This window comes from Saimiri boliviensis, chromosome 2 (assembly GCF_048565385.1).
Source record: "Saimiri boliviensis isolate mSaiBol1 chromosome 2, mSaiBol1.pri, whole genome shotgun sequence".
In the NCBI taxonomy this organism is placed as follows: Eukaryota; Metazoa; Chordata; class Mammalia; order Primates; family Cebidae; genus Saimiri; species Saimiri boliviensis.
This window is the reverse complement of record NC_133450.1, coordinates 146,447,825-146,461,799: the sequence shown is the minus strand read 5'-3', so window position 1 is coordinate 146,461,799 and position 13,975 is coordinate 146,447,825. Positions and strand designations below refer to the sequence as shown.

At 40.9% G+C, this 13,975-nt stretch overlaps 1 protein-coding gene across 8 annotated transcripts in view; it reads left to right on the top strand.

Annotated features, from left to right (window-relative positions):
• GCNT1 (glucosaminyl (N-acetyl) transferase 1) overlaps nucleotides 1-13,975 on the top strand; it is a 174,435-nt gene that overhangs the window by 43,589 nt on the left and 116,871 nt on the right. For 7 of the 8 annotated variants that reach the window (XM_074394650.1, XM_003920856.3, XM_074394647.1 and 4 more), the window contains one exon: nucleotides 11,058-12,973. The exons of the other annotated variant lie outside the window; for it this stretch is intronic. In XM_074394650.1, the coding sequence (XP_074250751.1) occupies nucleotides 11,201-12,487 (1,287 nt within the window). In that variant the 5' untranslated portion in view covers nucleotides 11,058-11,200 and the 3' untranslated portion in view covers nucleotides 12,488-12,973. Of the gene's footprint in view, nucleotides 1-11,057; nucleotides 12,974-13,975 lie in introns of those variants that run through there. 8 annotated transcript variants of the gene reach the window in all.

Genomic DNA, 13,975 nt, shown 5'->3' with positions numbered 1-13,975 from the left:
CCACACAACCATAATCTTGGGATCTCTTTGTAATCCTAGGATTTCTGTTGCCTCTCAGTATTGGGTCCCTTGATTACTGGATCCTGTCTCTTCCTTTTTTTTTTTTTTTTTTTTCTCTTGAGACAGAGTCTCACTCTGCTGTTGTTACCCAGGCTGAAGTGAAGTGGCTCAATCTCACTTGGAGGGAAAGGGTGCATAATGGCTTGGTATTATTATGAAAACAGTTTTGAGACCCTCTGTATATTGTCGTGTTTTTTGTTTGATCACAACTCAATGTTTATATTATTATAGCCATGTATAAACTGAGCATGGCATAATTTTTTTTCTTTAAGAAGGTGTCTCTGTCACCCGGACTGGAGGGCTGTGGTGCCGTCTCGGCTCACTGCAACCTCCACCTCCCAGGTTCAAGCAATTCTCCTGCCTTAGCCTCCCAAGTAGCTGGGACTACAGGCGCCTGCCAGCACACCCAGCTAATTTTTGTATTTTTAGTAGAGACAGGGTTTCACCATGTTGGCCAGGCTGGTCTGGGACTCCTGACCTCATGATCCGCCCGCCTCAGCCTCCCAAAGTTCTGGGATTACAGGCATGAGCCATCGCGCTCATTGCAGCTTCTACCTCCCAAGGTCAAGCAATTCTCCTGCCTCAGCCTCCCAAGTAGTTGGGATTACAGGTACATGCCACCATGTCCGGTTAATTTTTGTATTTTCAGTAGAGATGAAGTTTCGCCATTTTGGCCAGGCTGGCCTCTAACTCGACCTCAAGTGATCTGCCTCCCTCAGCCTCCCAAAGTGCTGGGATTACAGGCATGAGTCACTGCACCCTGCTAGATCCTATCTTTTTCTTGATAGGCAGTAGAGTACAAATTTCAGGGCCAGATTATGTGGGTTTGAAGCCTAGCTCTTCTGCTTACTAGCCATGTGACCTTAGAAGAGCCATTATGCCTCAGTTTCCTCATCTGGAAATTAATACTTCCTGTGTAGCATTCTCCTGAACATTTTATGTGTTAATACAGGTAAGTCAATTAGAAGAGTTGCAGAGCATATTAAGTACTCCAGGATAGTGATGTTGTTAATGCTTTTACGGTTGCTGATGAATTTCATCTTTTAGTGGCATACTTCTCACAGTAACCTGCTGAGAAAAGGTGCCTGTGACTTTGCTGGTATAAAAATGCCTTTCTGTTACATCACATTTGACCAATAGCCTGGTTGGTTTTTTAGAATTCCAAGTTGAAAATTCCATAGAGAGGCTAGGCAGCTCACTGCAGTGAGTCATAGACAGCAGTCAGGTATCAGAGACTACATTCCAAGCAGGGAAAGGGTGTGCCTGGGGACAGAGACCAAGTATCTTGAGATGAGATGAAGCTATGAACGTGCAGATAGCCAGAAAGAACTCCACCCTGAATGGCAAGGTCTTTGCTTCACGATCTTATCTGCTTCCTGCTCCCTCCCTTGACCTGCCTTGGGTGGCATTTGGTCTCCCTCACTTGGGTCACAGTCCTCCGATATACTGGCATGGCTTTGACATCAAACACAGTAGTTGGTATTTTGGTGCAGTCACAGCAGCCTCTGGGACACAGAACAATCGTCCTTGGAGAGTCAGTGCAATTGAGAAGTATTCACAGGGACTAGAAGCCAACTGAACTTAGACCATGCTTCCTGCTCTGCCAAGAAGGGCAACAGATTGGTGACCCAGGTTTATCCATCAGCGGTTTGTTTATACATAGATGTATGCATATGCTTACATGCATATGTAGACATGAGCCACCCACCTGGTCAGTTTCGTCTTTTTTTTTTTTTAATAGAGAGTGCATTTCACCATGTTGAGCAGGCTGGTCCCAAACTCCTGACCTCAGGTGATCTACCAGCCTTGGCCTCCCAAAGTGCTGGGATTACAAGCATCAGCCACCGCGCCCAGCCAGTCTTCTTGAAGATGTCTCTCCTAGGGCCTTGAAGATGTTTCTCCCAGGGCCTTGAAGATGTCTCTGCCAGGGCCTTCTGACCGGCTCCAGTCTGCTGTAGTTGTCTGTTGGCTTGTTACGTGGCCTAGATGTTCCTTGACCTGGGGATTCCCTTTTCTTTCTTCTTCGGTTAGATCCCCTTCCTGATTTTTACTTATGTCCTCCCCTACCTTAGGTAATAATACATACACACACACACACACACACACACACACACACACACACACACACGCATATATACATATTTGAGATAGGATCTCATACCTGTTGCCCAGGCTGGAGTGCAGTGGCACAATCATGGCCTACTGCAGCCTTGACTTCCTGGGCTCAAGTGATCCTCCCACCTCAGCACCCTGACTAGCTGGGACTACAGGCATGTACGACCACACCCAGCTAATTTTTGTATTTTTAGTAGAGACAGCGTTTCACCATGTTGGCCAGGCTGGTCTTGAACTCCTGACCTCGTGATCCACCCACCTCCACTTCCCAAAGTGCTAGGATCAGAGGCATGAGCCATGGCACCTGGCCAATAATTATTGAATATAACTCATTCTCCAAAGCTTTCTGAGGAAAGGTGCATAAAAGTAAATATTTTGAGACCTTGCCTTTCTTAATATGTGTTTATTTACCCTTACCTTTTTTTTTTTTTTTCTTTTTTTTAAGATGGAGTTTCACTCTGTCCCTTAGGCTGGAGTGCAATAGCACAATCTTGGCTCACTGCAGCCTCTGCCTCCTGGGTTCAAGTGATTCTCCTGCCTCACCTTCCCAAGTATCTGGGATTACAGGTGTGTGCCACCACACTCGGCTAATTCTTTTTGTATTTTTAGTAGAGATGGGGTTTTACCATGTTGGCCAGGCTGGTCTCAAACTCCTGACCTCAAGTAAGCCACCTACCTTGACCTCCCAAAATGCTGAGATTACAAGTGTGAGCCACCGCACCCAGCCTTACCCTTATTTTGATTGGCAGTTCATCTGGTTATAAGAATTCTTAGCTGGGATTCAGGTTTCTTTAGCACTTTTAAGGCATTGCTCCATTGTCTCCTGGTGTCTGCGGTTGGTTTTTGTGAAGGGTGAAGACATTCTGCCTCTGAATCCATTTTACGTGGCTTAGGTTTCCCCCTCCCCTGAGAGGATATACAGTGTTCTTTCTCTCATTGTTCTGCCATTTCATAATTAGTGAAAACATCTTGGTGTGGGTCTTTTGTTATCCACTGTGCTGATACTCTAAGAGATTTTGCAATCTAGAAACCATTCATTCATTTTGGGAAATAGTCTTGAATTATTTAGTTGATGACGTCTTTCCTTTTTTTTTTTTTCTTTCTTCTGTTTTCTTTTTCTGGAGCTCCTGTTATTCATATGGTAGGTCTCCTGATCTGGTTCTCTAAATTATTGTAGGTTTTCTCTTATTTTCTCATTTCTGAGTTTGACTATTTGCTTAACTCTCTGAAAGTTTTTCTCAGCTCTGTCTTCCAACCCTTCTATTGAGGTGTGTGTTTATTTGTTTGTTTGAGACAAGAGTCTGGTTCAGTTGCCCAGGCTGGAGTGTAGTGGTGCAAACTCAGCTCACTGCAACCTCCACCTCCTGGGTTCAAGCAATTCTCCTGTCTCAGCCTCCTGAGTACCTGGGATTATCAGCATGCACCACCACACCTGATTAATTTTTGGTAGAGACAAGGATTCACCATGTTGGCCAGGCTGATCTCGAACTCCTGACCTCAGATGTTCTGTCCACCTCATCCTCCCAAAGTTCTGGGATTACAGGCATGAGCCACCGTGCCCAGCCCAATTTTTCATTTTTGCTGTCATGTTATTAATTTTCAAGGGCTCTTTTTATTTGCTAGTTGTTCATTTATGTGGTTTTCTGTTTGTTCTAGTCATCTATTGCTGTGAGGCAAACCACTTCAAATGTAGTAAGATACACCACTGTCATTTTATTTTTTTGCTCATGCATTCTGTTGGTCAAGAATTTAGTGACAACTGGAGTGACTAGGGGCTATAGTCATCTGATGGCTTCTTGGCTCACATGTCTGACACCTGGGCTGGGGTGACTTGAAGACAGGGATCAGCCAGAGCAGTTGACTGGGGTACCTATATCTGGTCTCTCCGTGTGGCTTCTTAGCATGGAAGCTGGTTCTGAAAGGGAGCTTCTATGTAGAGAGCACATTTTTCAAGACAACCAGGTGGAAGCTGTATGACCTAGCCTTGATGGTCACATAGTATTTCTTCTGCCAAACTCTATTGGTTGAACCTTAATCATAAGGCCGCTCAAATTCAAGAGGGAGGGAATTTGACTACTTCTTGGTTGAGGTGTGGCAAGGTCACATAGCAGAAGAGTATGTTGGGTGAAAATGTTGACCTGGCTGTCTTCAGAAAATATATTGTGCCTTGTTAATATATGTCTATTTTTAACATGTTTTTAACCTTTATTTGTTTTTTTTTTTTTTTTTTTTTTTTTTTTATATCCTGAGGATGTTAGTGGTAGTTTTCTTCTCCCTGCATGGTCCTTTTCCTTTGGCCATTTGGAACTCCCAAGATAGGCAAGATATTTTAGCCTTCTTTCTCTTGGCATGGCTGGATTCCCCAGTAAATAAACTCCTGCCCTGGCGTGACAATTGAAGTTCTGGGAGCTAATAGGGATAAGCAAGCTGGAAATGGAGAAGGAGATCCCAATATTCACTGTGCCTGAGTCCACTGTTTTCTGGATGGGAACGGCCTTCCACGAGGCCTGGTGTGCCCGGGATGGGAGAGCCTCTGCAGAGACTAAATCTTGGGTCTCTGCCAAGTTTGAGGTAGAAACCCAGGTGCTTTGTAAACGGCTACCAGTGGATACTTGAATTAAAAAAAGCTAAACCACTCCTCCATCATCCTCCACAGTCCCCCTTCAGAGAGATCTGTGCGAGCAGCACCGGTTCCCGAACCCTTTGAAGATCCTGTAGCGTCAATAGAGCTGGTTCGTTCTGCCCCTCCTGTCAGCCTGGGATTTGGGTGTCTGCTCTGTCCGTTTCCTCTCACCCATCTGCTTTTCGGGTTTGATTGCTGCCTCCCGTCTCCCCGTCCCTGAGGTCATTTTGTCCATCTTCCCACTCCATTGCGTCCTGAGCGGCACCCTCTCTATCTGACAGTGCGTTCTCTCTTTATGTTGGAACACTTCTAGTGACTCTATCGTCACCTTAGGGGCACCCGATGCTTTTCCTGTTGTTCCCTTCCTTGACTAGCTTTCCTTCTTATTGACCGTGTAACAGATCTGTGTTTATTTTCAGTATCCTCAGAATTAAGTATTCTTGTACTGCTTGGTCTTCAAAGTCACGTGCTATGAACCGTTGCTCTCAGATATCGGCTTTCCTCTGTTCCTACTCACGGTGGGATGATTTCATTTCGCATTTCTTCTTAGGTTACGTTTGCTACTTAAATGATATAGGATGGTGTCCACAAGGAAATGTTCTTTTCCAGGAAGGGACCAGTGTCCACTGAGGGACCTTCTTCGGGACAAACCCCAGGACAGTTGTTGGGTTGTGTAGGCCTTGGGCGAGTGAGGCTTAGTGTGGGTTGGGACTTGGGTTTTTCTTGCTTTCTCAGAATTCATGAGCTTTTGTCATTCAGAATGTTTCTTACTCTCTGTAGTTGTCCTCACTGGCAAGTCCTACCAGATATTCTTCAGCGAGTATACTTCCTGTGTGAAATAGAAAGGTGAAAGCACATTGGGCTGAGCAGTATTAACTACCCACAGACACATCTTTGTTATTTAATTATTTTGTTACTTATTCCTTGTGTGGGTGTGCTTGAACTAAGTAATTTTTGGTAATTAAAGTTGCATTAAAAAACTATAGCGTGCACATTTTCACTTCTCTTTAAACTTGTTCATGCAAATCTCTTTGGCTATGAAATCTCATTTTCCTTTCAGCCTTCTCCTGATTCTTAGCCAAGTTTTGCTTAAGAAAATGTTCTATGTCTTGAAGTTAGGTTGGTTAATTGCAATTCCTTTTAATCATTTGGCGTCTCTTCTCTGTTTACTCTGATGATAAATAGACAAAATCAAAAGCATTATTAATAAAATAGATGTGGCCGGGCGCGGTGGCTCAAGCCTGTAATCCCAGCACTTTGGGAGGCCGAGGCGGGTGGATCACGAGGTCGAGAGATCGAGACCATCCTGGTCAACATGGTGAAACCCCGTCTCTACTAAAAATACAAAAAATTAGCTGGGCATGGTGGCGCGTGCCTGTAATCCCAGCTACTCAGGAGGCTGAGGCAGGAGAATTGCCTGAACCCAGGAGGCGGAGGTTGCGGTGAGCCGAGATCGCGCCATTGCACTCCAGCCTGGGTAACAAGAGTGAAACTCCGTCTCAAAAAAATAAAATAAAATAAAATAAAATAAAATAAAATAAAATGGATGTGTTTCCTTGTATATTTACCTCTTTTATTGACACTTACCCATCTTGTTAAAACCCAAAGCTAGTGATTTTGCTTTGTAAGAAGGATTTTTCAAAGCATGTTGGTTGTTTAGGATATAGATGACAGTGGTAAAGATCTATGCCTTTTTTGAGGTGAGGTCCAAGTGTTTGGTTTTGAACTTTGTATTTTCTATATGGATTTTGGGGTGGCTCTCATGTACCTACATTCTGTAAAATTCTATTTACGATAATTCTACTTCTCCTATTAGAAAAAAACCCCCAAACTCAGTGGTGTCATAATTTATAGCTTACAATCTCTTAATGTTCACAAAGTTGTACATCAGTCTCCACTGTCTACTTAGAGAATGTTCAAAGGAAACCTTTGTACCTACCAGCAGTCATTCCCATTCCCCCATGTCCCCAGTCCCTGCAGACACTCATCTGCATTCTGTCTACATGGATTTGCTTTTTCTGGATAGTTAATATAAATGGAACTATATAGTAAATGACTGTTCCTTAAATTAGCATAATGTTTTCTAGGTTCTTCATCTACATTGTATGGAACATTTGTGAGACCTTCATTTCTTATTATAGCCATATAATATCCCATTTTATGGATAAACTACATTTTGTTTATCCATTCTTCAGTTCATGGTCATTTGGCTTGCTTTCACTTTTTTTAGCTATTAATAATGCTATTATGAACATTTGTATACAAATTTTTGCATGGATGTATGTTTTCATTTCTCTTTGGTATATACCTAATAATGGAACAACTAGGTCATATGGTAACTCTAGTTTTAACTTTCTGTGGATCTACCAAGCATTCTAAAGCAGCTTGATGAAGCATTTACATTTCTACCAGCAATTTAGTATGATTTTGCAACGAGATAAAAAATACATGAGGGCCAGGCGCAGTGGCTCACATCTATAATCCCAGCACTTTAGGAGACCAAGGCAGGCGGATCACCTGAAGTCAGGGGTTCCAGACCAGCCTAGTCAACATGATCAAACCCCATCTCTACTAAAAATACAAAAATTAGCCAGGTGTGGTGGAGGGCGCCAGTAATCCCAGGTACTCGGAAGGCTGAGGCAAGAGAATCGCTTGAACCTGGGACGCAGAGGTTGCAGTGAGCCCAGATCACACCAATGCCTTCCAGTGTGGGCAACAAGAGCAAAACTCTGTCTCAAAAAAAAAAAGAAAAATACATTATAAGCCTGTCAACAGTTTTAACATCATTAATTTATGTAGCTCTCTTTTAAATCAAATAGGAAGAGTTACACAGAAAATTAGATTTATAGTATAAATTTATCTATATATATACACATATATATGTATGTATGTATGTATGTATATATATACCTTTACTACTGCTTTCTATGTTTTTATGTGGATTTGAGTTGATGTCTACAATCTTTCATTTCTGCTTGAAGATCTTCATTTAGTATTTTGTGTAGGGTAAGTCTGCTAGTAATACATTTTATTTGTTTTTATTTATCTGGGAATATCCTAGTTTCTCATTGTTTTTGAATGATTTTGCTCATTATAGAATTTTTGATTAACAATCCTTTTTTTTTTTTTTTTTTTTTTTTTAAGACGGAGTCTTGCTCTGTTGCCCAGGCTGAAGTGCAGTGGCATAATCTTGGCTCACTACAACCTCCACTGTCCAGGTTCAAGCGATTCTCTGGCCTCTGCCTCCCGAGTAGCTGGGATTAATTACAGGCATGAGCCACCATGCCCAGCTAATTTCTGTATTTTTAGTAGAGATGGGGTTTCACCATATTGGCCAGGCTGGGCTCAAACTCCTGGCCTCAAGTAATCTGCCCGCCTCAGCCTCCCAGTACTGGAATTACAGGCATGAGCCACCACACCCAGCCAACAGTCCTTCTTTCTACACATTCAATATGTCATTCACTACCTCCTGGTCACCACTGCTTTTTATTTGAAGTTGTTCATTATTTTCAGGATTTATTGTATAATCACTTTTCTTTACCATTTTCAAAAGCTTTTGTCCTTGTCTTTCAACAGTTTGATTATGAAGTGTTTAAGTGAGGATATCTGAGTTTATCTTCTTTGGAGCTCATTGAACTTCTTGGATGTGCAAATTAATTTTCGTTTCACTATTAATAGACTATTTTTAGAGCAGTTTTATGTTTACAGAAAAGTTACACAGGAAATACAGAGTTTCCATTTATGCCCTCAGTGTTTCTGTTGTTATTAATATCTTGCATTAGTATGGCACATTTTTTACAATTAAACCAATATTTAGACATTATTATTGTTCATACTTTTTTTTCAACTATTTTCTAATTCCCCATACTTGTTATATACATTATTATTATTAAGGGTTCACATTTTTTGTTGTACATTCTTTTATTTTATTGAAATTCTCAACCAATATTTAGACATTATTATTATTCATACTTTTTTTTTCAACTATTTTCTAATTCCCCATACTTGTTATATACATTATTATTAAGGGTTCACATTTTTTGTTGTACATTCTATTATTTTATTGAAATTCTCAATTGGTTGGAGACCATTCTCATACTTTCTTTTAGTTATTTAGTTCTTTGAACATATTTGTAAGAGCTGATTTCAAGCATTTGTTAAATCCAGTGCCTGGGCTTCCTTGGGGACATTTTTGTTGACAACTTTTTTTTTTTGTTCCTGTATGTGGACCAGACTTTTGTGGTCCTGTATGTGGACCAGACTTTTGTGTTTCTTTGCATGCCTTGTAATTTTTTTGTTGAAACTGGATAGCTTATAGCGTGTCAGCCATGGAAATCAGACCTCTACCCCTACCCTGACCAGTACTTGTTGTTTTGTTGTTTGTTTGTTTAGTGGCTTTCCTGGACCAGTTGTTTAAAGTTTATATTCTTTTTTATGTGAGACCCACTCAAGTTTCTCTCAGGTAACTTAGTGGTCTGCCAATAATTCCATAGAGATTTCCCTAAATGCCTTGAACCAGTAAGGGGCAGGAAGTACTTGCAGTCCTATTTTTTTGTAGTGTTTTGGTGTTTTAATGGTTGAAATTCTTATGTGATGTTTCAGAATCTCTCTGTGGTTACTTTCTGATAGAGATGCGGAGTGGGGTGGTGATCAAGATTGTTAGGAGAAAATGAGATGAGCAACAAATTAAGCTGCAGAATTGTCATGAATTTGCCAGTGAGCATTGGGAATCTTCACAGAGGAGGAAAGGATACACTGGATTTTTCATACTGGACCGTTAAACTGTTCCTTGGTATACGTTAAGGGAAATGCTGCTAGAGTTTTCTTTCAAAGAGCTTAACCTGAATTTTAAGATGTTTTCAAATATTTAGCCATCCACAAACATAGAATTAGAAAAATAAGATTAGAGAGAAGGAAATTTTAAAAGAGAAAAGTTAACCAGCCATAATTTTTAGAAAAAAAGTAAATACTTAGGATTAGTTCAACAACGTATGTTCTGAGTGTGTGAATACTATATTGGTAAAAAGACTAAATACTTTTCTTAACATTATTTTATATTAATGATGGTCAGTTACTCATTTTTATTTGTATTATTACTATTCACAACTCATTTCCTAATGAAATAGTTAAGTTTCTGTTGTTAAAAACTAGTGTCAAATCTCTAGAATTCTTGTTATGAACAGATTTGTAACAGTCAAATTGATAGTATTTGACTTTTTTTTAGAACAGCCGCGCATATCAGCTGTAGAACCAATTGCCAAGTTATAAAATTGATTTTTGAAAACAAAACTATTTACATGTTTGTAAACATTTTAGTTAGTAAAAGTGACGTGTAGTCCTGGAATATGAATGTAGACAAAAGGTCTGTCATAAATTACAATTTGTATACACTATTGTTTTCTGCAAGACTCAGTTATTACAGCCTGTTATAACGAGTGCAGAAAACACAAGCTGTATCTCTCTTTTGGATTATGAATATTTTAGTGTCTGGCATGGACCTAACTCCTTGTGGGGCCAACCCCACACAGTCCCAGATTGGGCCTAGTTTCAGCTGAGCCTTTCTAATCCAGTTTGAAAATTCCATGACTTGCCCTTCCTTCAAAGATTCTTAAAAGTCACAACCATTTCTGAACTTCTCCCTAAGTGTGCCCCAAATCCTAAATCAGCAAAAAGCAGAATGGATCTGATCTCTTCAAATCTTTAGGGCTGCTGACATCAGCTAATGGACATTAAAAGATGTCAGGAGGAACTTAAATTACTAATGATTTCAAGAAAAGGGGCGCTAATTCTTAGAACTGGCACGGTGTCAGGAACTCACCAGCTATGGACTGTTCAATCATTATTGCCTAGGCCTCCAAATACGGTTTTGCACCTCAGCACACCACAGAGGTAAAATGCTTGTTGTAAGGTATTCTAGTGCATCCATGTACTGGGCTTTGGGGTTTGTTTTTCTTTTTCAATCTGTGGCATAAATACTAGAGACTGGGTCTCCCATACTACTGCCACTTTTCCTGTGATTAAGTCACCTTGTTTTTGTTTTGAACCTAACCCCATAGCAAAGAGGACAGTTTTTGAGCCTGAAAAGATTTATTGTGAAAGACTCTCTCTCTCTCTCTCTCTCTCTCTCTCTCTCTCTATATATATATATATATATATATATACACATACATATATATACATGTGTATATATATATATATAATTTGTATATAATTGCTCTCTCTATATATATATCTATATATATAATTGCTTTTTTTTCAGTGATGTTCTTCATTTCAAGATGCCATTGCAGTTCTGATACATGCAAACTGACAACATTCAAGGCCACAACAGAGGAAAAACCATTGGTGCTTGGAGCGTAGAAGACTGCTCTTCACAAAGGAAATCCCTGATTGTTGTTTGAAATGCTGAGGAAGTTGCTGCGAAGGAGACTTTTTTCTTATCCCACTAAATGCTACTTTGTGGTTCTTGCTTTTTCCCTAATCACCTTCTCAGTCTTAAGGATTCATCAGAAGCCTGAATTTGTAAGTGTCAGACACTTGGAGCTTGCTGGGGAGAATCCTAGTAGTGATATTAATTGCACCAAAGTTTTACAGGGTGATGTAAATGAAATCCAAAAGGTAAAGCTTGAGATCCTAACAGTGAAATTTAAAAAGCGCCCTCGGTGGACACCTGATGACTATATAAACATGACCAGTGACTGTAATTCTTTCATCAAGAGGCGCAAATATATTGTAGAGCCCCTTAGTAAAGAAGAGGCAGAGTTTCCAATAGCGTATTCTATCGTGGTTCATCACAAGATCGAAATGCTTGACAGGCTACTGAGGGCCATCTATATGCCTCAGAATTTCTATTGCATTCATGTGGACAGGAAATCCGAGGATTCCTATTTAGCTGCAGTGATGGGCATTGCTTCCTGTTTCAGTAATGTCTTCGTGGCCAGCCGATTGGAGAGTGTGGTTTATGCATCGTGGAGCCGGGTTCAGGCTGACCTCAACTGCATGAAGGACCTCTACGCAATGAGGGCAAATTGGAAGTACCTGATCAATCTTTGTGGGATGGATTTTCCTATTAAAACCAACCTGGAAATTGTCAGGAAGCTCAAGTTGTTGATGGGAGAAAACAACCTGGAAACGGAGAGGATGCCATCCAATAAGGAAGAAAGGTGGAAAAAGCGGTATGAGGTCATTAATGGAAAGTTGACAAACACAGGGACTGTCAAAATGCTTCCTCCGCTGGAAACACCCCTTTTTTCTGGCAGTGCCTACTTTGTGGTCAGTAGGGAGTATGTGGGGTATGTACTACAGAATGAAAAAATCCAAAAGTTTATGGAATGGGCGCAAGACACATATAGCCCTGATGAGTATCTCTGGGCTACCATCCAGAGGATTCCTGAAGTCCCGGGCTCACTCTCTGCTAGCCATAAGTACGATTTGTCTGACATGCAGGCGGTTGCCAGGTTTGTCAAGTGGCAGTACTTTGAGGGTGATGTTTTCAGGGGTGCTCCCTACCCACCCTGCGACGGGGTGCACGTGCGCTCGGTGTGCGTTTTCGGAGCCGGCGACTTGAACTGGATGCTGCGCAAGCACCACCTGTTTGCCAATAAGTTTGACGTGGATGTTGACCTCTTTGCCATCCAGTGTTTGGATGAGCATCTGAGACATAAAGCTTTGGAGACATTAAAACACTGACCATTACAGGCAATTTTATGAATAATAGGAAGGATACACAAAATGTACCCTTTTCTGGTTCCCCTTCCCTGTCAGTAAGCGTCGAGAAGATGGTGTGAGGTCCTTTTTGGAGCGGGGACTCTAGGTCTTCTCGTCAGAGATGCTGCATGGTTTCTGCAGAGCACCACTGGCTAGAAAGGTGATAGCATTCAATGTTCATCTAGAGTTAATGGTGGGAAGAGTAAAAGTAGCCTTGAGGCCAGAGCAGGTAGCAAGGCATTCTGGGGAGAGGACCAGGGTGTCTGGGGAAGCCCCCGATGCATAAGGTCAGCCTGTTCAATGCACTCAGGGATTTAGCAAAATGAGAGGATGTGACCTGTGCCAAAACTATTTTGAGAATTTTAAATGTGACAATTTTTCTGGTATGAATAAACGTGTAGCAACAGATAAAGATACAATTAATCTGATGATATATTTGTTGAAATAGAAATTTGATTTTACTCTAAATGATTTTTGTAAATTATTTTCTGCTCTAATACTGTACTGTGTAGTGTGTCTCTGTATGTCATCTCAGGGAGCTTAAAATGGGCTTGATTTAACATTGTTTTGTGTTATTTTTGCTTGCAACAATGCACACTTTTAAAAACCAAAAAATAACAATATCTAGTTTAGTGAATTTCTGCAAATCATCTTAGGTTATTAGCAAAGTTAAGGCACCTTTAAAAAAATTATTATTATAGCTTCTACGAAGAGAAACACTCAATTTTTCTAGAGATTTGCCTGTATCTTCCTTTCCTCAGTCTCCCAAGACTCTGCTATCAAGCTGTGTTACTTTCACTGGACCCTAAATTATTGTCTGTGCCATCTGACTGCCAGTAATTAGTGCAGAGAACTAAGAGAGGGTGATACAGGTTTGAGGGGCCGTGAAGTGGGAGGGGGGGGAAAGAGTTTATTTAAACAATTTTCGATGCCCATAATGAGTTTAAAAACCAGCAATTGACCCTATTCTCAAAATCAAGGCTGTTGTTCATTAAATTCACTGTGTCCCACCTCCCAGGATTGTTTCATCCTAATGTCACCTGTGTCTCCATTTAAACGGACCTGGCCCTGTCCTTGGGTCTTCCCAGTATCTGCCCCTGAGTTGTAAGTTTTCTCCTTTCTCAGCCTTCGGTGAGGAGGAAAGAAGTGTGCAGTCATTCTGTGTGACCTGCCGGAAGACGTGGGAAGGGAAGCTTAGGTTTGGGACAGATTGTTGTTGTCGTTGGTATCATTCACAGCATACGATTTTTACTCTCTTCACTTTCACCATAAGCCGGATGATTTGGGGATGCTGTAATGCTGTCTCACATCTCAAAAAGTAAATTCAAATCTTAAAAAGAAAGTCTTGCAATTTTGCTGTGTTGATACTGTTCAACCAACAAGCTACCAGGCAACTGTGAGGCCTTGTCCTTTGGCGTTAGACTTTAAACAAGAATGAAAACTACGTGCTATATTTTTAAAACACAGCCA